Source organism: Neomonachus schauinslandi, chromosome 4 (assembly GCF_002201575.2).
Source record: "Neomonachus schauinslandi chromosome 4, ASM220157v2, whole genome shotgun sequence".
NCBI classification, from domain to species: domain Eukaryota; kingdom Metazoa; phylum Chordata; class Mammalia; order Carnivora; family Phocidae; genus Neomonachus; species Neomonachus schauinslandi.
The window spans coordinates 63509913-63534463 of NC_058406.1; the positions used below are offsets into that span (position 1 = coordinate 63509913).

At 38.3% G+C, this 24551-nt stretch overlaps 1 protein-coding gene across 1 annotated transcript in view; it reads left to right on the top strand.

Moving 5' to 3' along the window:
- MIGA1 (mitoguardin 1) overlaps positions 1-24551 on the top strand; it is a 93586-nt gene that overhangs the window by 2032 nt on the left and 67003 nt on the right. Inside the window, exons 2-3 of the mRNA XM_044914056.1 lie at positions 13441-13618; positions 16500-16636. Of these exons, the coding sequence (XP_044769991.1) occupies positions 13441-13618; positions 16500-16636 (315 nt within the window). The remainder of the gene's footprint in view (positions 1-13440; positions 13619-16499; positions 16637-24551) is intronic.

The following is a 24551-nucleotide window of genomic DNA, read 5'->3' on the forward strand; positions in this document are numbered from 1 at the left end:
ACTCTCAGGGTCGTGAGTTCAATCTGGGTGTGGATCCTATTTTAAAAGTGCAAATAATAATGTGAGTTTTTAACTCGTACCTCTGTGATCCCCAAATCCATTTTCTCTCTTTTCCTTTCTCTCCTTTTTCAGGACTACATGCTTAAAAGAAAATTTGACAAATACGGAAAAGAATTTAAAAAAATAAAAATTATCAACAGTTCCTTTATAAAAGCTTATTTGCTATACCTTCTCTAAGTCTTTTATTTTTATAAATATCTCTCTGCCCTCCACTCCCCAGACTGCTCCCCCATTTGAGATTATAAAGTTCTATATTTTGAGTATTTTCTGTTATTAGAAATGCTTTATGAATATAGATGTACTATAGTCTATTGAGTATTTCTCTGTTTTTGTGTTTCTGGTTTGTTTCAACAGTTTATTATTTATATATAAGTCTTTGTCCAATTTTTAGATTTTTTATTATAGTGTATTTCTAGAGATGAAAATATTGAGTCTAAATATTTGGTATTCTTTTATTGTATATATTATCATACTGTTTGGATGACATTTAAAAGACTATAGCTCCACTGTATGTAAAGCGCTGTGCTAGACATTTTATATTAGGTGCATTTACAAATTTATTTATTCCTTACAATGATCCTAAAGTAATATTATTCTTTAAAATGTATTATTTATAAATGTATATTATTCTTTAAAATGCTAATACATTTATATGGTTCATATATCAAAACCACTCACACGTACATATACATACATGGAAATGTTTTACTGTCTTGGTCCCCATCCATTTCCTACAGGTAACCATTTGGATTACTTGAATATCTTTTAGGGTTTCCTTAATCACATATCTGCAAAAGCAATTATATACTTATTTTTTCCTCTTTCTTATAAAAGAGGAAAGCATGGAATGAGTTTTGAGTACTAAGTACCATGGGGCTCCTGGGTGGCTCAATTGGTTAAGCGACTGCCTTTGGCTCAGGTCATGATCCTGGAGTCCCAAGATCAAGTCCCACATCAGGCTCCCCGCTCAGCAGGGAGTCTGCTTCTCCTTCTGACCCTCCCCCAACTTGTGTTCTCTCTCTCTCAAATAAATAAATAAAATCTTAAAAAAATAAATAAATAAATGTGAATACTAAGTACCATGGCTGAGAGTAGAGAATGTATCCTTAAGTTTACCTGCACTACCTATGTTCCTGCTTTTTGATACTTAATTTCCTGGAGATCTTTCTGTATTAATATATATAGATCTTTTTCTTTTTTTTTTATTCCTACAGCTACGTAGTATTTGTATACATAAACATTTGTGTTATTTCGGATCTTGTACTGTTACAAACAGTGATATAGTGAGTAAGTTTGATATACCTCAATTCATACAGCCATAGGCATGGGGTACAGGTATAGGCAACAGGATAAATTTTTAGACTTTGAATTTCTGGGCCAAAGAGTAAATGTATTTGAATTTTGATAGATACTGTTAAATTGCCTTCTGTAGGAATAGTATTATTTTGTACTCCCCAAATTTAGGGAGTTTTGCCATTCTGGTAGGTGAGAATGGTATTTCATCATGATTTTAATTTTATCTCGCTCTTATATGTTAAGCTGAGAATCTTTTCATAGATTTAAGAGCAATTTGTATTAATTATGAACATTTTCAAGGCTTTTGTCATTCCTAAGTTGCTCTGCAGATTGGCTATACCAATGCACAGTCTTCATCAATCTTAATCATTTGATGATGTCTTTCTTCACAGTCTAGAAATCAGACTGTTTTTGTTTTTGTTTTTGTTTTTAAAGATTTTATTTATTTACAAAGAGAGAGAGGGAGAGCACAAGTAAGCAGAGCGGCAGGCAGAGGGAGAAGCAGGCTCTCCTCTGAGCAGGGAGCTGGACGTGGGGCTCGATCCCAGGACCCCGGGATCATGACCTGAGCTGAAGGCAGCTGCTTAACCGACTGAGCCACCCAGGCGCCCCCAGAGTGTTTTTTTAAAATGTTTATTAGCATTTGGTATTTCTTCTTTAGAAATTACTTTTGTATCCTTTGCGTATATGATTCTACTATACCACCTACTTTTCAATGCTAAGAGTAGTTTTCTGAGGCCAGGTGTATCGGCCAACTTGTTCCATGAGATACTTTTAAAAATAATGTAAAGAGTCATTGCAGGTAAACTTAAGGATACATTCTTTACTCTCAGCCATGGCACTTAGTATTCAAAACTCATTCCATGCTATCAGTGCCCTAAGATAGGTCGGCAAATTATAGCCTCTAAGTGAAATCAAGGCCACCACCTGTTTTTTGCAAGTAAAGTTTTATTGGGACACAGCCATACTCATTTGTTAATGTATTATCTGTGACTGCTTTTGCACTATAACAACAGAGCTATGTGGTTGCAGTAGAGATTATATGTTCCACAAGCCTAAAATATTTACTACTTGGCCTATGCCTAAAAAGTTTGTTGACTCCTGCACTGAGAGAGCAGGTTATAGTTTGAATAGCACAAATGACCAAGAAAGGACCAAGGAAAAGCTCAGAGCTCTTGTTCTGTAATTTTAGAATTGGATTGATTTTTTTAAAATAAAAAAGACATGTAAGATTTTTTCGTTCATTAGTTCAGCCTCCAAAAATTGAGAAGCCATGTTGGATGCAATTCAGTTATATATTTAATTGCATAGTGAGATGTCCTCTGTGTGACTGAAGTAATTTTAATAGATGATGCAAGACATGCATGGATTTAAGGGGCACCTGGGTGGCTCAGTCGTTAAGCGTCTGCCTTCGCCTCAGGTCATGATCCCGGGGTCCTGGGATCGAGCCCCGCATCAGGCTCCCTGCTTGGCGGGAAGCCTGCTTCTCCGTCTCCCACTCCCTCTGCTTGTGTTCCCTCTCTCGCTGTGTCCCTCTCTGTCAAATAAATAAATAAATAAATCTTAAAAAAAAAAAGATGATGCAAGATATGCGTGGATTTAAACACCTTCGATGATGCATCTTGATTCATGTTTCGCCACTGTGGAATTGTGTGATCTTTGGCAGGTTACTTAACCTCTTTGAAGCCAATTTATCGTGTTTGACATGCAATAAAGATGAGTGAGCACCCCAATAAATGTTAACTCCTATTATATTTCCCCGTCATTTATTTAAGGAATAATACATTTTCCAAGTATTTGTTCTTTCATTTAGTGAATACATACTCTAAACAAAATACTTAAGTCTCTTTTGCTTCTGTAGTTTTCTTAAGGATTACTTTGGTATCTAAGGTCATTGAGATGGTATTACTTTATCATTTTAATACAAGCAGATTCTGTTTTTCAGCTGGACAACACAACATAAAGAGATAAGTAGTTTAGTTGATTCTCCAAATTCAGTGTTAAGTGAGAAAGACAAAGAATTAACTAAGCACTTAAAAAATAAAAATCTGTCTAAATGCAGTGTGGCATCCTGAATTGGTCTTGGAATAGAAAAAGAACATCAGCGGAAAAACTGGTGAAATCAGAATAAAGTCTGTAGTTTAGTTAATAATATTGTACTAATATTGGTTTTTTAGTTTTATTTTAATGTTAATTTTTTAGTTTTATAAGATGTTAACATCAGGAAAATCCTAAGTGATGCAAAGATACGATCTTTGCAGTTTTTCTGTAAATCTAAAATTATTTCAGGGTGCCTGGGTGGCTCAGTCCATTAAGTGTCTGCTTTCGGCTTAGGTCATGATCTTGGGGTCCTGGGATTGAGCCCCATGTTGGGCTCCCTGCTCAGTGGGGAGTCTGCTTTTCCCTCTCCCTCTACCCCTCCCCTGCTTGTGCTCGCTCGCTCTCAAATAAAGTCTTCAAAAAAAATAAAAATATAGTTTCAAACTGTTAAACATTTTTTAATTAAAATAAATTAACATTAAATAATAGCTCACATTTTTGAATGCCTGCTATGTGTCAGCTATTACTTTATGTATGTTATCTATCCAAAACAACCCTGTGAGGAAGATGTTATTCCTGTTTATTCAAGATTTTACAGTTTGCATGTAGTGTTTTCTAGTTATCAGAGAGATTCATTCAAAGTATACCTATTAAGCCTCTATTGTGTTTCAGTCAAGATATAAAGTGGTGAATAAGATCTAGGCATAGTTCTAGCCCTTACTGAGCTTAGAACCTCAATAAAGTTTGTAGAAACTGCCCCTTCTCCCCCAAATAAAGGTGTAAGTACTGTGTTTGAGGAATAGATCAACTGAATTCTTTATGCTGAGTAAAGGGAAATAAAGTTATTGGAGCAGGAAACTTGTGCATGACTATTCTCTGTCTCCAGAGAACATTAGATGGTAGGGGACTTGACAAGAGCATTAAACAATAGCATCAGGTTATGAAGTGTGAAATCTGAGCATAAGGAGTAGTGTTCTTTTCCTTTGTATTCTCAGTGTCTGGGCCATAAATAGATGCTCAATTCATGTTGAATGAATAGGACATGTGTCTAGTTTTCATTTGTCTGGAGGTGAGGAAATGGACTGTATCACCACAGAAAGCCCCTCTGAGCTTTGGGATTCTGAGATGCTATTTCCAATGTTCCAGGCAATGGTATAGGAAGCAATTGACTTCCCTCAGGGAGGGGAAAAAAGTAACAAAACAAGAAGTGATAGGCAAGAGTAATATAAGAGACTTTCAAACGTTGTGTTTTCTAGATTACTTAGGATAAACATTTTCTCTGGGAAATTTGTTGCTTTTTTTGTCATGGAAAAAGTTTCTTTTTCATGAAATTATTACTGTATTGTGACTTCAATACATCTTTTATATAAAAATAATACCTAACATATAAACAGAACTTGGATCTTAATAAAAGTGAATTGATTTTTATTGTATTTGAATTTATATTAGTAAAGAACTTATATGTCTGATGGAGTAGTTTTAATTTCATATTTATATCTCAGTGGTTTTTTAACTTCAGTGCCCTTGGATATAGTAGAACTGACAATTTTTTTTTTTAAGATTTTATTTATTTATTTGACAGAGAGAGACACAGCAAGAGAGGGAACACAAGCAGGGGGAATGGGAGAGAGAGAAGCAGGCTTCCCTCTGAGCAAGGAGCCCGATGCGGGGCTCGATCCCAGGACCCTGGGATCATGACCTGAGCTGAAGGCAGCTGCTTAACGACTGAGCCACCCAGGTGCCCCTAGAACTGGCAATTTAAGCAGACACAATCACTTAGCTGTGACTGGGCCTTTATTAATAGATTATTTGCTTTAATGGAGGTCTTAATTTTATCTTACATTTATTTCTGCAGTAAGTACTAATTTTTACATTTGATCTAAGATTAATATTTTTTTGATAATGAGGTCATGGCAGTTTATAAAATATATTGAAAATTAAGAAGATGTTCTTAATAGTGCTATTTTTATTTTTAATTAAAAAATTTTTTTAAGATTTTATTTTTAAGTAATCTCTATACCCGATGTGGGGCTTGAATTCACAACCCTGAGATCAAGAGTTCCATGCTTCACAGACTGAGCCAGCCAGGTGCCCCAATAATAATGCTATTTTTAGAATTTATTTTATTATTGGGTCTTTAGCACCCAGATTCAAGGAACTGTTGTTTTTTTTCCCAAATCTCATTTAGTTGCTCTTAACACTGAAGGTATGGTTCCAGAGGGAAAAACAAATCTAAAGAAATAAAAATTTATGGGGCTCCTGGGTGGTGCAGTTGGTTAGGCGTCTAACTCTTGGTTTTGGCTTGGGTTATAATCTCAGGGTTTTCAGATCCGGCCCTGGGTCAGGCTCCACACTTGGTGTGAAGTCTGCTTGGGACTCTCTCTCTTTCTCCCTCTGCCCCTCCCCCCAGTTCTTTCCCTCTCTCAAATAAATAAATCTTAAAAAAATTTACTAATGCCTGTAATAGAGACATTGCTTAAGAGAATAATTCTTAAAGTTTGTGAAGGGAAAAAAATTTGAGGTGGTATTGGAATGTTCTATATTTTCTTGATAGTTTTTTTTTCCTAAAGATTTTATTTATTTATTTGACAGAGAGATAGACAGAAGAGCACAAATAGAGGGAATGGCAGAGGGAGAGGGAGAAGCAGGCTCTGCACTGAGCAGGGAGCCTGATGTGGGACTCGATCCTAGGATCCCGGGATCGTGACCTGAGCCGAAGGCAGATGCTTAACCATCTGAGCCACCCAGGCGCCCTTCTTGATAGTTTTGAAGGAATTTAGATGGACTTGGAGGAAAAGTAGAGTAAGAATAGTTTTAAATTTTTTGTTAGATCATAGTCACTGAGGCCACATGCTAATGGCAAATGGAAGTAAATCATTTCTGGTATTCCAGAAAATGAGCAATTTTTTTTTTTTTTAAGATTTCATTTATTTATTTGACAGAGAGAGAATACAAACAGGGGGAGCGGTAGGCAGAGGGAGAGGGAGAAGCAGGCTCCCTGTTCATCAGGGAGCCCGACGTGGGCCTTGATCCCAGGACCCTGGGATCATGACCTGAGCCGAAGGCAGATGCTTAACTGACTGAGCCACCCAGGCACCCTGAAAATGAGCAATTTTTATGTGTAGAACCCAGATGTTATTTTATTTTATTTTATTATTATTTTTTAAAGATTTTATTTATTTATTTGAGAGAGAGAGAATGAGAGACAGATAGCAAGAGAGGGAAGAGGGTCAGAGGGAGAAGCAGACCCCCCGCTGAGCAGGGAGCCCGATGTGGGACTCAATCCTGGGACTCCAGGATCATGACCTGAGCTGAAGGCAGTCGCTTAACCAACTGAGCCACCCAGGCGCCCCAGATGTTATTTTAAAAATAGCTTTATTGAGGTATAATTGACACACATTGCACTGTCCATATTTAAAATACAATTTAAGTTTTGACATACATGTGTATATTATAACTGAATTCTTTTTTTTTTAAAGATTTTATGTATTTATTTGTCAGAGAGAGCAAGTGAGCGCAGGCAGGCAGAGGGAGAAGCAGGCTCCCTGCTGAGCAAGGAGCCTGGTGTGGGACTCGATCCCAGGACCCTGGGATCATGACCTGAGCTGAAGGCAGACGCTTATCAAGATTGAGCCACCCAGGCGTCTCTGTATCTGTGAAATTCTTGCCACAGTCAGGATAATGAACATATCCATGATCTCCAAAAGTTTCTTATTCTCCTTTGTAACCTCTCCCTTTGCATCTCCCTGTCCAAGTCCCCTCCCTCGCTTTCCCCCAGGCAACCACTGATCTGCTTTTGATCACTATAGATTTGTTTGCATTTTCTGTTTTATATAAAATGGAATCATACAATATGTACTTTCTTTTGTCTTTTTTTCTTTCACTTAGTCTGACTTTGAAATATATGCATGTTGTGTATATCAATAGTTAATTCTGTTTCATTACTGCATAGTATTCCATTGTATGGATATACCACAGTTTGTTCAGCTGTTGGCAGACATTGGGTTGTTTCCTGTTTTTATTTTTTAATTGTAAGTAAAGCTGCTAAGAACATTCCCATACAAGTCTTTCTATGGACATATGCTTTCATTTCTCTTGGGAGTGGAACGATTGAATCATAAGATAGGGATATATTTAATTAAAAATTTTTTTAAACATTTAAAAAAAATTTTATTTGAGAAAGAGAGCAAGCAGAGAGGGGCAGAGAGGGAGGGAGAAGGAGGGAGAATCTGGAGCAGACTCCTCACTGAGCAGCGAGATCATGATCTGAGCCAAAACCAAGAGGTGAACGCTTAACCGACTGAGCCACTCAGGCACCATGAGATATATTTAATTTTTTTTTTAAAGATTTTATTTATTTATTTGACAGAGAGAGACACAGCAAGAGAGGGAACACAAGCAGGGGGAGTGGGAGAGGGAGAAACGGGCTTCCCGCCGAGCAGGGAGCCCGATGCGGGGCTCGATCCCAGGACCCTGGGATCATGACCCAAGCCAAAGGCAGATGCTTAACGACTGAGCCACCCAGGCGCCCCGATATATTTAATTTTTTTAAAAAATGCCAGGCTTCTTCCAAAGTGGCTATATCATTGGTATGGCCAGTCTTTTAATTTTAGCCGTTCTAATAGAATAGTAGAATCTCATTGTGGTTTTAATTTGATTTTCCCTAATGACCAGTAATGTTGAACATGCTTTCTTTTTTTTTTTTTTAAGATTTTATTTATTTATTTGACAGAGAGAGACACAGCAAGAGCAGGAACACAAGCAGGGGGAGTGGGAGAGGGAGAAACAGGCTTCCTGCTGAGCAGGGAGCCTGACGTGGGGCTCGATCCCAGGACCCTGGGATCATGACCTGAGCCGAAGGCAGCCGCTTAACGACTGAGCCACCCAGGCGCCCCTGAACATGCTTTCGTATGCTTATTTGCCATCCGTAAATCTTTGTTGATGTGTCTATTCAAAGCTTTTGCCCATTTTTTAATTGGGTTGTTTTGAGAATTCCTTATATACCTTGGGTACGATTCCTTTATCAGATCTATCATTTGTAACTATTCTTGTCCGTAGATTGTCTTTTCAACTTCTGGAAAGTGCTATTTATGTATGTATATGTGTTTTTAAACATTTATTTTAGAGAGAGAGCTTGTGTGAGCAGGAGACAGGGCAGAAGGAAGGGAGAGAAAGAATCTCAAACAGACTCCCCACTGAGCGCAGAGCCCAATGCAGGCTTGATCCCATGACCCATGAAATCATGACCTGAGCCGAAATCAGGAGCCAGAGGCCTAACTGACTGAGCCACCCAGGCACCCCTAAGCAATGCCTTTTAAAAAGCAGAAGGTTTTAATTCTGAAGTCCATTTGTCAACTTTTTTTCTTTTTTTTTTAATGGATCAGGTTCTTGGTGTCATCTCTTAGAAATATTTGCCTAACCAAGGGTCACAAAGATTTTTTCGTATGCTTTTTTCTAGAACTTTTATAGTTTTAGATTTTATGTTCTTATAGTTTTAGGTTTATAATCCATGAGTGAATTAATGTATGTAGTGTGAGATTATATAGTATATAATCTTTTGGAATTGGCTTTTTTCACTTAACATAATGCATTTGAGATTCATTCACATTGTTGTGTGTCTGACTATTATGACCTTTTTTATTGCTGAGTATTCATTCCATTGTATGGATGTACCAGTTTATCCATTTATCTGTGGAGGGACGTTTGTAGGTCTTGGTGGATTTCTAGACTACATAGATTTTCTGTGTTTTCTTCAAGAAATTTCTTCCTTGAGGGACACCTGGGTGGCAGAGTTGGTTAAGCGTTTGCCTTCAGCTCGGGTCGTGATTCCAGGGTCCTGGGATCGAGCCCTGCATTGGGGCTCCTTGCTCAGTGGGGAGCCTGCTTCTCCCTCTGCCTGCTCTGCCTTCCACTCCCCCTGCTTGTGCTCTCTCTCTGACAAATAAATAAAATCTTTAAAAAAAGAAATTTCTTCCTTGAATTTACTTTTGACAAAAATAGGTTGACTGTATTTGTACAGGTTTATTTCTGAATTCTGTTCTGTTGCGTTGATCTATATGCCTATTGTTTTGCCAATACCACACTGTTTTAATTATTGTAGCTTTATAGTTAAGTTTTGAAATTGGCTAGAGTAAGTTCTCCAACTTTCTCTTTTTCAGAGTTATTTTGGTTATTTTAGTTCCTTTGCCTTTCCTTAATTTTTTTTTTAATAATAAGCTACCAGTACCTACAAAAATTTTTGCTGGGGCGTGTCTGGGTTGATTAAGCATCTGCCTTTGGCTCAGGTCATGATCTCAGGGTCCTGGGATCGAGCCCCGCTTCAGGCTCCCTGCTCAGCAGGGAGTCTGTTTCTCCCTCTCACTCAGCCCCTCCCCCCTGCTCGTTCTCCCCCCCTCAAATAAATAAATAAAATCTTTAAAAAAAATTTTTGCTGGAATTTTGATTAGGGTTATATTGGTTTTTGTACATCAGTTTGAAGAGAAACAACATTTTATAATCCATGAACATGATGTATCTTTCCTTTTATCTTTGTTGATTTCTTTCATCAGTGTTTTATTTACTAGCACTGATTTTTTTTAGATTTATTGTTAAGTATTTTTTTCTTTTTCTTTTACTTGGTGCTATCATAAATGGTATTGCTTTTTAAATTTCATTTCCAGTTGCTTATTGCTGTTATTGACTTTGTAGCCTATTTACCTATCAGTTCTAGGAGATTTTTAGGTAGATTTTTTTTGATTTTCCATGTAGACAATCAAAATTGTCTGCAAATACAGAGTTTTACTTCTTCCTTTCCAATGTGTATTCCTTTTATTCTTTTTTCTTGACTTTTTATATTGGCTGGCACTTTTAATATGATGTTGGTTCTGGTAGCTTCAGGCATTCCTTGGCTATGACAGCATAACTGTAATCTCTGCCTCCCTCTTAACATGCCTTTCTCTTTTGTGTCTCTATGTGTCCTTTAATCCCTTATAAGGGCACTTATTTGATTTAGGGTCCACCCTAAAACAATGTGATGTCATGTTGATTCTTACCTTAATTACATGGACAAAGACTTTATTTTTAAATAAGGTCATAATCTGATATTCAAGGTTAATGTGAATTTTGGGGGGACACTATTTAAGCCACACACCTTCTGGTCCTAATTTGCTGAGTTTTTTAAAAATCATCAGTGGAGGGCGCCTGGGTGGCTCAGTTGGTTGGGCGACTGCCTTCGGCTCAGGTCATGATCCTGGAGTCCCTGGATCGAGTCCGGCATCGGGCTCCCTGCTCGGCAGGGAGTCTGCTTCTCCCTCTGACCCTCCTCCCTCTCATGCTCTCTGTATCTCATTCTCTCTGTCTCAAATAAATAAATAAAATCTTTTAAAAAAAAATCATGAGTGGATGTTGAATATTTTCAAATATTCTTTTTGAATTTATTGAGATTATATTATGGCGTTTCTTCTCGGTTTGTTATTATGGTAAGTTACATTGATTGATATTTGAATGTTGAACCAGATTTTCATTCCTAGGATATACACTACTAGATCATCTATAGTATTCATTTTATATATTGCTGGATTCAATATGTTAATATTTTGTGAAGGATTTTTTAAAAAATCAACATTATAGATACTACCCTATAATTTTTTTGTAATGTCTTTGGTTTTGATATTAATAATAATGCTGGCTTCAAAAAATGATTGGGAAGAATTCCCTCATTGAATGGAATTGATATTTCTTTGTTAAATACTTAGTAGAATTTGCCATATCATTTGTTAAAAGGTTTTATTTAACTACATATTCAATTTCTTTGCTATTTCTTCCTGAGTGAATTTTGATAGTTTCTGTTTTTCAAGAAATTGGTCCATTTATCTAAAATTGTTGAGTTTATGGGCATAGAGTTGTTTATAGTAATCCTTTTCATATCTGTAAGGTCTTTAGTGATGACACCTCTTTTATTTCTGATTTTGGTAATATGTGTCTTTTCTCTCTCCCTCTCTCTCTCTCTCTTTGTTTGTTTTTGGTCAGACCGGTTAGAGCTTTGTCAGTTTTATTTTTTCCCCCTGAAACCTATTGGGGGATTTTTTTTTTTTTTAAATTTTATTTATTTATTTGAGAGAGAGAGAATGAGAGACAGAGAGCATGAGAGGGAGGAGGGTCAGAGGGAGAAGCAGACTCCCTGCCGAGCAGAGAGCCCGATGCGGGACTCGATCCTGGGACTCCAGGATCATGACCTGAGCCGAAGGCAGTCGCTTAACCAACTGAGCCACCCAGGCGCCCCGAACCTGTTGATTTTTTAAAACACTTTTGTTTTTATTGATTTGTCTTTCTATTTCATTGATTTCTGTTTAGTCTTTATTACTTCCTGTCTTCTGCTTGCTTTGGATTGAATTTGTTCTTTTTTCTAGTTTCTTAAGGCAAAAACTCAGATTATGGATTTGATACCTTTCTTCTTTAATATAAGCATTTAATGGTATAAATTTCCTTTGGAAGTTAAAGCTGCATCCCACAGATTAGGTCTTTCCTTTGGAAGGGATAGAGAAGGGTATTGATGCAGTTCATGCCCCTCCACAAAAACTCCTGTTTCCTTCCAGTCCTATACCATTAGGGAGACTTAGGGCTCTACCAGTCTTTTCTGTGAGTAGAGCCTGGTGGGATTCATGAAGATAAAACCTGCAAAAAGTATGGATCACCCCTATCTTTGCAGCATCCCCCCCTGCTCCCCAGGGGTACTTTATCCTCTCTCACCAGTGCACACTGTCTTTACCAATTTACCAGCAAACTAACTGAACTCATCTTACTGATGTCCTGCTGTGTTTTATCTCTGCATGCCAGAGCTTATGTCCTATCTCTTCATGCAGAGATACCTGTGTCTCTTTAGGGCCAGTTGATTGCCCTTTGACCTCAGCATTGTGATGGGTTCAAGAAAAAATGAAAATTTGCCATTTGTCTGGCTTTTTTGTTATTGTGAGTTTGGAAGTGACACTCTTTCCAGCGCTCTACACCTCAAGACTATGGCTTTATTTTATTGCTCTCCTGTATTTTTTTACTATTGATAGTGTCTGTCCCCTAAGACAAAGTTAATTACCTCTTGCTCTGATGTTGATACTTAGTGTATACTTATATTACTGTATTTATCACACTGTACTATATCTGTGAATATATTTGTCTCTACTATTAGCACCCTGCTTGAAGGAGGCAAGATCTGTGTCCTCTATACCTAGTGCTTCCTGATCATTAAAAGGCATTGATATTTGCTTGTTGAAGAAAATTACAGTAAGATTTTAATTTTAATTTTCATAGCACAGTGTGGTACATTGTAAAATGCTGAGTAAATATTTGTTGAATAATTCATGCATAAAGGGTTTATTCAGATAGCATTTAGAAATTGAGTTAATTTGGGGCTCCTGGGTGGCACAGTCTCTCTCAAATAAATAAATAAATAAATAAATAAATAAATAAATAAAATCTTAAAAAAAAAAGAAATTGAGTTAATTCATGTTTGTCCAGATTTCCAGATAGTTAAAACAAAATTGGTTTGTTTTAAAACTCTGAATTAGGGGTGCCTGGGTGGCTTAGTTGGTTAAGCGTCTGACTCTTGATCTCAGCTCAGTTCTTGATTTCAGGATTGTGAGTTCAAGCCCCACATTGGGCTCCATGCTGGGCATGGAGCCTACTCAAAAAACAAAAACAAAACAAAGCAAAACTCTGAATTAGTCATTCCTGTAATTTAAAATCTTGCAGTGATTCAGACATTTAGTTACATGAAAATCATTAGTTCAATAGGTTTTAATGGAGTTGAATTATTTTGTGTTCCTTTTGACTTTTGTGGTAATATTGTTTACCTAAGAACTTCAGAAAGTAATAAATAATACATTTTGCTTGTTTTGAAAATTCAGGTTGGGCTAGCTGTCATTTAAAGAGTGTGAAATAATATTCTCTCCGTAGTACTTAGAACTACTACTAATATAGTATTCATTCTTAACTTAAGAATAAGTTTTGTTCTTACGTCTTTAAGTGAACAAATATAAGAAGCTTTTTTCAGTCTACCTGCATCTTTTCCAGATAAAATTTTCACCAGTAGCAAAAAAGTTGTTTGTGGTAACTGCAGTGAGTGCTGTATCTGTAATTTTTCTGGCCCATCACTTTAAAAGAAGACGTGGAAAGAAGAAAGGAAAAATACTACCATGGGAACCAGAGCACCTTGTACTTGAATACACTAAAAGAGCAGCATCAGACAAAGGTATGTGGAGATAGCTGAATTAAGTCTACAAAGGACATTTTATATATAAATCATAACTGGAGTGATTTCAGTGTTTTAGTCTCCAAAATTCCTTTCATTAATATTTAACTCACAGATTATACAGATTCATTTTAGAAAGATTAGAACATACAAATAAGCAAACAAAAAATTAAAATCACCTGATATTCTGCTACCCACAAGTAATGACTGATAATACTATGGTATATATCCATTTCTATTTGCATTTAAATATATTGAGACATAGGGCGCCTGGGTGGCTCAGTTGGTTAAGCGACTGCCTTCGGCTCAGGTCATGATCCTGGAGTCCCTGGATCGAGTCCCGCATCGGGCTCCCTGCTCGGCGGGGAGCCTGCTTCTCCCTCTCCCACTCCCCCCTGCTTGTGTTCCCTCTCTCGCTGTGTCTTTCTCTGTCAAATAAATAAATAAAATCTTAAAAAAAATATATATATATATATATTGAGACATAAAATTCTATATTATGTACAAGTAAATGGTGTATAGTAAAATTATAATTATACCTTTGTAGCCTGCTTGTAAGATATTTAATAATATGTAAGAATGTTTTTCTAGGTCAACAAATGTATTTCTATGCTATCATTTTTAATATGTACCTAGTGTTAAATTTGTAAATATATACACCAGTTTATTTAAGCAGTTCCCTCTTGTTCCCTTTAGAATATTTTTTTTTTGCTTCGCATATACTTGTCTGATTATTTTCTTAGTATATAAGTAGAAGTAGAATTGCTGGTCTTTAAAAGATCTGTAGTTTTTGTTAGAGATACAGTACATACTGCCAAAGTGTATTAATAACAATAATTTCTTGAGCATGCTGAATTTCTTATTTTTTAAATTTTTAATTATTTTTAATTTATTAGAGGATCATATGCTTTAAAAAAAATTTTTTTTTAAGATTTTATTTATTTGACAGAGAGAGACATAGCGAGAGAGGGAACACAAGCAGGGGGAGCGGGAGAGGGAGAAGCAGACTCCCGGCTGAGCAGGGAGCCCCATGCGGGGCTCGATCCCAGGACCCTGGGATCATGACCTGATCCGAAGGCAGACACTTAACGACTGAGCCACCCAGGTGCCCCCAAGGATCATATGCTTTTGTGATTAATTTGTCCAGTAAATAATCAATGAATGACTATTTTGTGCCAAGTACAGTGAACATTACAGTAATGATGGTTCTCACTTAATGAGATTTTATTAGATCTCAGGTGTAGTACTAAATGCTGTGTATTCACTTCATTATTTAACCTTTACAGCAATCCAAGAATTAGGACTACATCCTGTGTTAGTGTTTAAACATAAAGAAAATTGAGATAAGGAAAACTTAAGTGACCTGCTCAGGGTCATATAAGTCCAGGAGATGAGGAGTGTCTTAACTGTTGCATTAAGATGAACTAAGACACAGCGTCTGCCACAGATGAATAGATAGATGGTTAGGGGAGACAGAACTATAAAAAACTAATTACAGGGCGCCTGGGTGGCTCAGTTGGTTGAGCGACTGCCTTCGGCTCAGGTCATGATCCTGGAGTCCCTGGATCGAGTCCCACATCGGGCTCCCTGCTCAGCAGGGAGTCTGCTTCTCCCTCTGACCCTCCCCCCTCTCATGTGCTCTCTCTCTCATTCTCTCTCTCAAATAAATAAATAAATAAATCTTTTTAAAAAAAAACAAATTACAATGTAATGTGTAATTTAATCCTCAGGAAAGGAAGTGCTTATATTTTGTTAAATTTATTTATTTATTTTTAAATTTTTAAAAGATTTTATTTATTTATTTGACAGAGAGAGACACAGCAAGAGAGGGAACACAAGCAGGGGGAGTGGGAGAGGGAGAGGGAGAAGCAGGCCTCCCGCTGAGCAGGGAGCCTGATGCGGGGCTCGATGCCAGGACCCCGGGATCATGACCTGAGCCGAAGGCAGACACCTAACGACTGAGCCGCCCAGGCACCCCTATTTTGTTAAATTTATAACTTGAAGGTTCATAGTTGCCATTATTTTTTTTTAAAGATTTTTTTTTTAAATGTTTTATTTATTTATTCATGAGAGTCAGAGAGAGAGAGAGAGAGGCAGAGGCAGAGGGAGAAGCAGGCTCCCCGCCTAGCGGGGAGCCCGATGTGGGACTCGATCCCAGGACTCTGGGATCGCGACTTGAGCCGAAGGCAGACGCTTAACCATCTGAGCCACCCAGGTGCCCCTTAAAGATTTTATTTATTTATTTATTTATTTTTTTTTAAGATTTTATTTATTTATTTGACAGAGACAGAGACAGCGAGAGCAGGAACACAAGCAGGGGGAGTGGGAGAGGGAGAAGCAGGCTTCCTGCTGAGCTGGGAGCCTGATGTGGGACTCGATCCCAGGACCCTGGGATCATGACCTGAGCCGAAGGCAGTCGCTTAACCAACTGAGCCACCCAGGCGCCCAAAGATTTTATTTTTAATTAATCTCTGCACCCAACATGGAACTTGAACTCATAAACCCAAGATCAAGAGTTACACACTCCACTGACTGAGCCAGGCAGGCACCCCTAGTTGCCAGTATTCTTATACTCATTACAATAGATCAATCAAATATTGCTCTAATTAATTAGGTGAATAATTTATTCTTAATTTAAGAAGCAGAGTTTAGCAGTTTTTTTTTTTTTGAGTTTAGCTGTGTTAAAAGCAGCTGTGAAGAGATGTAGATTTTAATAATGGTGTACATTTAATAATTTACACAATTGAGTGGGATGAATTTTAAAATTAGAAGCTTTCTGAATGAATATAATGTAAACTTTGAGATTTTACTGAGATTTTACCTGAAATTTATCATTGGAGTTACTAATACTTCTAATATTATTGATATATTTGTTTGGTAGGTTCAAGTTGTTCCAGTAGTAGACAGAATTTGACATTGTCTTTAAGTTCTGCCAAAGACAAAGGATCTCAGTCTTGTAACTATGCTAATGGAGGACTTTTCAGTAAATACTCAGGTTCTGCACAGAGTTTAGCCTCTGTAAGTAACGAAAATAATTTATTTTTTTATAGATCTACTTTTGTGTCTGTTGTTATCTATTTGTTTAAATGTCATATAATTATAGATAGCTCTTAGTATGGAAAGAATCTTAAATCATCTGGTTTTGTCTGTTTTCTTTAAGCAAGTAAAATTTTCCTTTTGCTGAATAACCAGCCAGTTTGGTTCCAGCTTTCTTGAGTAAGTGATGTGGACACACAGATTCCTGTAGAATAGTGTTGATGTGGAAGTATTGCTTTAAAACTAGATGTTCTGCAAAAAAGCTGGAAGATAACATTCAGACTTTGTACTAGGTCACAAAATAATGAGCCTGAGTAGGTAAAAGTGTGTGGCTTGTTGAAGCCAAATGTGGAGTTCCTCACCTTGCTCTTTGGAGCATTAATATAGTATTGATTGACAAGTGAGGAATAAAGTTAGTATTGTTGAAGTTTAATATAGTTAAAATTTTTGTTAAATAAGTAAGATATACATTTACTACTAAAGAAAGAAGAGGCAAAAAAAAAGTATAGTGATAAATGTGTTCCTGATCCTCTTGGTTCTCCTCCTTAGAGACAAACAACATTGGTAATTTCTTACATATATACTTCTGGGAGGGTATGCCTCTACCATCATATATATTCATTATTTTAAATAGTTACTGAACACCATATTCTGTACCTTGCTTCTATGTTTTGTTGGAATATATAGCTGCCCCATTCTTAAGTGCCTAAAAATATACTAAATTTTTAAAGGCTATTCTGTGGTAGGAACATCTAGATCAAAGGCCTGCAGGCTTTTAGTTCCTCTTTAAAACTGAGCAGGATAATGAAATATATGCCCATTCTATAATCTGGATTTACTCTGTGTCAGAGAAGTGCCTCTGTTTTGAAACTTTTCAACTGAAAGTTGAAGCTGTTCTTCTTAAGTAGAGAAAGGGAGTTTCATGATAAATTTGAGTAGAAAGTCTTTAGAATCACTTTACTGTACTTGCCTAAGCTGACCTCATCATTCCAGTGCCAGGGCTATGAACCCAGATTTCTGCCTTTTACTGAGTGCCCAAACAAGGCAACAGATGTGGAAAGGAGGGGACAGGGTCCATAAAACTTGGTAATTGGATATGAGAAGTGTGGGAAGAGAAGTTAAAGATGACTTTCTGTTTTCTAGTTTGGGAAATTATGGGGATGGAAGTATTATTAGTGAACCTGAGAGGAGGAAAAGTTTTTGTTTTGGGAAGATACAGAGCTCCTTTTTTTTTTTTTTTAGATTTTATTTATTTGTCAGAGAGAGAAATAGAGAGAGAGAGAGCACAAGCGGGGGAGCGGCAGGCAGAGGAAGAAGCAGGCTCCCCGCTGAGCGAGGAGCCCAGTGTGGGACTTGATCCCATGATCCTGCTTAACCATCTGAGCCTCCCAGGCACCCCCAGAGCTCCTTTTTGTTATAGGCAGCTTAAGATGCCAGCAGAAGAGCTGAGTAGGATCACCAAATATTTCCACCAGATGGAAAAAAGGGCTAGATTTCTTTATTTTTATTTTTTAAAAGATTTATTTATTTGTTTTGAGAAAGAGAGAGCACCCATGAGTGGGGAGAGGGGCAGAGACAGAATCCCAAGCAGACTTCCCGCTGAGCGTGGAGCCCAACACAGGGCTTGATCTCATGACCCATGAGATCATGACCTGAGCTGAAATCACGAGTCAGACATTTAACTGACTGAGCCACCCAGGCCCCCCTAGATTTATTTAAAAAGGACACAAAACGGGAAGTAGAGACTAGGTAGTCATTTGCGTAGAGGTGACCTAAATGATTGGCTCAGTGCACCTTGCTAGAGAAGGGAAGATGATAGAGGCTTTTCAGTTTTAGTTATTGTTTAGCAGAGAATCAGCATTGTTTTTTTTTTTAATTTTATTATGTTATGTTAGTCACCATACAGTACATCATTGGTTTTTGATGTGGTGATCCATCCATTGTTTTCGTATAACACCCAGTGCTCCATGCAGTACTTGCCCTCCTTAATACCCATCACCGGGTTAACCAATCCACCCTCCCCCTCCCCTCTAAAACCCTGTTTGTTTCTCAGAGTCCATAGTCTCTCATGGTTCATCTCTCCCTCCAGTTCCCCCTCACCATTTTTCCCTTCCTTCTCCTAATGTCCATGCTATTCCTTATGTTCCACAAATAAGTGAAACCATATGATAATTGACTTTCTCTGCTTGACTTATTTCACTTAGCATAATCTCCTCCAGTCCCATCCATGTTGATGTAAAAGTTGGGTATTCATCCTTTCTGATGGCTGAGTAATATTCCATTGTATATATGGACCACATCTTCTTTATCCATTCATCTGTTGAAGGGCATCTCGGCTCTTTCCACAGTTTGGCTATTGTGGACATTACTGCTATGAATATTGGGGTGCATATGGCCCTTCTTTTCACTACATCTATGTCTTTGGCGTAAATACCCAGTAGTGCAGTTGCTGGGTCATAGGGTAGCTCTATTTTTAAATTTTTGAGGAAACTCCACACTGTTTTTCAAAGTGGCTGTACCAACTTGCATTCCCACCAACAGTGTAAGAGGGTTTCCCTTTCTCCACAACCTCTCCAACATTTGTTGTTTCTTTCCCTGTCCATTTTTGCCATTCTAACTGGTGTAAGGTGGTATCTCAGTGTGGTTTTGATTTGGATTTCCCTGATGGCTAATGATGATGAACATTTTTTCATGTGTCTTGTTAGCCATTTGTATGTCTTCTTCAGAGAAGTGTCTTTTCATATCTTCTGCCCACTTTTTGACTTGATTATTTGTTTTTTGGGTGTTGAGTTTGAGAAGTTCTTTATAGATCTTCGATACCAGCCCTTTATCTATAGTGTCATTTGCAAATATCTTCTCCCATTCTGTGGGTTGCCTCTTTGTTTTGTTGACTGTTTCCTTTGCTGTGCAGAAATTTTTATCTTGATGAAGTCCCAAAAGTTCATTTTTGCTTTTGTTTCACTAGAATTTGGAGATGAATCTTGAAAGAAGTTGCTGTGGCCGATATCAAAGAGGTTACTGCCTATGTTTTCCTCTAGGATTTTGATGGATTCCTGTCTCACATTGAGGTCTTTCATCCACTTTGAGTTTATCTTTGTGAATGGTGTTAGAGAATGGTTGAGTTTCATTCATCTGCACGTGGCTGTCCAATTTTCCCAGCACCATTTATTGAAGAGACTGTCTTTTTTCCGTTGCATGTTTTTTCCTGCTTTGTCAAAGATTATTTCACCATAGAGTTGAGGGTCCATATCTGGGTTCTCTATTCTGTTCCATTGGTCTGTATGTCTGTTTTTGTGCCAGTACCATGCTGTCTTGGTGATCACTGATTTGTAATATAGCTTGAAATCGGGCAACGTGATGCCCCCAGCTTTGTTTTTCTTTTTCAACATGTCCGTGGCGATTTGGGGTCTTTTCTGATTCCATACAAATTTTAGAATTGTTTGTTCCAGCACTTTGAAAAATGTCATTGGAATTTTGATCGGGATGGCATTGAAGGTATAGATTGCTCTGGGTAGCATAGACATTTTAACAATGTTTATTCTTCCGATCCATGAGCGTGGAATATTTTTCCATCTTTTTGTGTCTTCTTCAATTTCTTACATGAGTGTTTTGTAATTCCTAGAGTATAGATCCTTTACCTCTTTGGTTAGGTTTATTCCGAGGTATCTTATGGTTTTTGGTGCTATTGTAAATGGAATCGTTTCTCTAATTTCTCTTTCTACAGTTGTGTTGTTAGTGTATAAGAAAGCAACTGATTTCTGTGCATTGATTTTGTATCCTGCCACATTACTGAATTGCTGGATGAGTTCTAGTAATTTGGAAGTGGAGTCTTTTGGTTTTTCCACATAAAGTATCATGTCGTCTGCAAAAAGAGAGAGTTTGACTTCTTCTTTGCCAATTTGAATACCTTTTATTTCTTTTTGTTGTCTGATTGCTGTTGCTAGGACTTCTAGTACTATGTTGAACAATAGTGGCGAGAGTGGGCATCCTTGACATGTTCCTGATCTTAAGGGAAAGGCTCTCAGCTTTTCCCCATTGAGGATGATATTTGCTGTGGGTTTTTCATAGATGGATTTTATGAACTTGAGGAATGTTCCCTCTATCCCTGTACTCTGAAGAGTTTTAATCAGGAAAGGATGTTGTATTTTGTCAAATGCTTTTTGTGCATCAATTGAGAGGACCATATGGTTCTTCTCCCTCCTCTTATTAATGTGTTCTATCACATTGATTGATTTGCGAATGTTGAACCACCCTTGCATCCCGGGGATAAATCCCATTTGGTCGTGGTGGATGATCCTTTTAATGTATTGTTGGATCCTATTAGCTAGGATTTTGTTGAGGATTTTGGAATCCATATTCATCAGGGATATCGGTCTGAAATTCTCCTTTTTGATGGGGTCTTTGCCTGGTTTGGGGATTAAGGTAATGCTGGCCTCATAGAATGAGTTTGGAAGTTTTCCTTCTGTTTCTGTTTTTTGGAACAGCTTCAGTAGAATAGGTATTATTTCTTCTTTGAATGTTTGGTAGAATTCCCCAGGGAATCCATCAGGCCTTGGACTCTTGTTTTTTGGGAGGTTTTTGATCACTGCTTCAATCTCGTTACTGGTTATTGGCCTATTCAGGTTGTCAATTTCTTCCTGGTTCAGTCTTGGCAGCTTATAGGTTTCCAGGAAGGCCTCCATTTCATCCAGATTGCTCAGTTTATTGGCATATAGTTATTGATAATAATTTCTAATAATTGTTTCTATTTCCTTGGTGTTAGTCGTGATCTCTCCCCTTTCATTCACAATTTTATTAATTTGGGTCCTTTCTCTTTTCTTTTGGATAAGTCTGGCCAGTGGTTTATCGATCTTATTAATTCTTTCAAAGAACCAACTTCTAGTTTCGTTGATCTGATCTACTGTGTTTCTGGTTTCTAATTCATTGATTTCTGCTCTAATTTTAATTATTTCTCTTCTAATGCATGGCTTAGGCATCGTTTGTTGCTTTTTCTCTAGTTCTTTAAGGTGTAGAATTAGTTGGTGAATTCGGGATTTTTCTATTTTTTTGAGTGAGGCTTGGATGGCTATGTATTTCCCCCTTAGGACCGCCTTTGCAGTATCCCATAGATTTTGGACCGATGTGTTTTCGTTCTCATTGATTTCCATGAATTGTTTAAGTTCTTCTTTGATTTCCTGGTTGACCCAAACATTCTTGACCAGAGTGGTCTCTAGCTTCCAAGTGTTTGAATTTCTGCCAAATTTTTTCTTGTGATTGAGTTCCAGTTTTAGAGCATTGTGGTCTGAGAATATGCAGGGAATAATCTCAATCTTTTGGTATCGGTTGAGACCTGATTTGTGACCCAGTATATGGTCTATTCTGGAGAAAGTTCCATGTGCGCTCGAGAAGAATGAGTATTCTGTTGTTTTAGGGTGGAATGTTCTGTAAATATCTATGAGGTCCATCTGGTCCAATGTATCATTCAAAGCTCTTGTTTCCTTGTTGATTTTCTGCTTAGATGATCTGTCCATTGCTGAGAGTGGAGTATTGAGGTCTCCTACAATTAACGTATTGTTATCAATATGACTCTTTATTTTGGTTAACAGTTGGCTTGTGTAGATGGCTGCTCCCATGTTGGGGGCATAGATATTTACAATTGTTAGATCTTCTTGTTGGATAGACCCTTTAAGAATGATATAGTGTCCTTCTGTTTCTCTTATTACAGACTTTAGTTTAAAATCTAATTTGTCTGATATAAGAATTGCTACCCCAGCTTTCTTTTGAGGTCTGCTGGCATGGAAGATGGATCTCCATCTCTTCACTTTCAGTCTGGATATATCTTTAGGTTCAGAATGAGTCTCTTGTAGACAGCATATGGATGGGTCCTGTCTTTTTATCCAATCTGCAACCCTGTGCAGGTTTAGGGGAGCGGTTAGGCCATTCATGTTGAGAGTGATTATTGAAAGATGTGAATTAATTGTTATCGTGTTGCCTGTGAAGACGTTGTTTTTATAAGTTGTCCCTGTAGATTTCTGTTGTATATCACTCTTGGGGTCTTTCTCCTTTTATAGAACCCCCCTTAATATTTCTTGCAGGGCCGGCTTAGTGGTCACATATTCTTTCAGTTTCTGCCGGTCATGGAAACTCTGCATCTCTCCATCCATTCTAAATGAAAGCCTTGCCGGATAAAGTATTCTTGGCTGCCTGTTCTTCTCATTTAGTCTTGCCAATCCTTTCTGGCTTGCCAGGTCTCTGTGGATAGGTCTGATGTTATTCTGATGTTCCTCCCTCTGTACGTAAGGAATCTCTTCCTCCAACTGCCCTTAAGATGGTTTCCTTGGTTCTAAGATTTGCAAGTTTCACTATTACATGCCGGGGTGTTGGCCTGTTTTCCTTGATCTTAGGAGGGGTCCTCTCTGCCTCTAGGACTCAAATGTTTGTTTCATTCCCCAGATTAGGGAAGTTCTCAGCTACGATTTGCTCAAATACATCTTCTAGTCTTCTCTCTCTCTCCACTCCCTCCGGGATTCTAATTATTCTGACATTGGAACGCTTCATGGTGTCACTTATTTCTCTGATTCTATTTTCATGGATTCTGAGTTGTTTTTCCCTGGCCTCCTCTTTTCCCTTTTTATCTATTATATTGTTTTCCAGGTCACTTATTCGCTCTTCTGCCTCAGTTACCCTAGCTGTTAGATTATCTAGATTGGATTGGATCTCATTGATAGCATTTTTAAGTTCTGCCAATTCACCTTTTATTTCTGCCCTTAGAGACTCTATGTTGCCATTAATTGATTTCTCCATTCTAGCCATTGTCTTCACAATTGCTAGCCTGAATTCCATCTCCGACATCTTGGTTATATTTGCATCCATTTGTAAATCTGCAGCATAAGTCATAATCTCTGAGTCTTTTCTATTTTGGGGGCTCCTCCTCCTAGTCATTCTGTTGATGGGTGTTTGAGGGAATGTATAGAGTCCAAATTATTGACCAGAACCCAAGCAAGATGCACCTGTTTTCTTGGGACCTTAGGGTTGCTGGCCTCTTGTTTTCCCAGCCTGTCTTCTGTGGGAGGGGCCTGCCGCGCTGTTAGTCAGGCAACCCTGTTTGGGCGGAGTTGCCCTGCGCCCCTGTGGCAGGGGATGGGCTCAGTGGGAATCAGTTTTTGGGGCTTTTGTTCTCTGACGGCTTTCCCTGGCGGCTTTCCGCGTCTCTTCTGCGATTCAGAGCAGAAGAGACCATTTCCAACCTTCTGCCTCAGAGCAGAGACATCGCAGTCTGTTCTTCAGTGAGCCCTCCAGGCCACACCATCTCCGTTTCTGTCCGTGCTGCTATAAACTGCAGCGTCCTGGGTTGTGCGCCCCTCCGCAGCGCTCCCAGTCCTGCCTCCATGTCGGGGCACATCTCTGCCCTTTGTGCTTCTAAAACCACCAGCCGCTCCCAGTTCGCCCGCGAGTGACCCCGCAGCTCCGGGTTTCTGCCCCGGGGGCTGCCCTAGAGTCCTTTCCCCGTCACTACCGGTCTGCTAGTCTGTTCCTGTTCGCAGCGTGCGAGGCTGTTGCTCACTGGCGGTGTAGGATCCCCACAGCCAGGCACCCTCCCGCTGCCGTTTATCCTCCGATATCTGCCCGCCAAATCACAGCTCCCCGCTTTGTACCTCAAAACCAACCGCCTGCGATATTCCTTTTGTAGAGATCCAGATCTTCTTACATCTCAGGCTGGTTTCATGGGTGCTCAGAGTGGTCTGGTAGATATCCAGCTCAATTCCGGGGACCGGTTGAAATAGGGTCCCCTACTCCTCCGCCATCTTTCCCCTAGCTCTGGGAATCAGCATTGTTAATAAATTCTAAAAAGGAAATAAGCTAGTTACCTCAAACCAAAGTAAGTGTGGATAAAATTTATAAGTAAATAATAAAACAG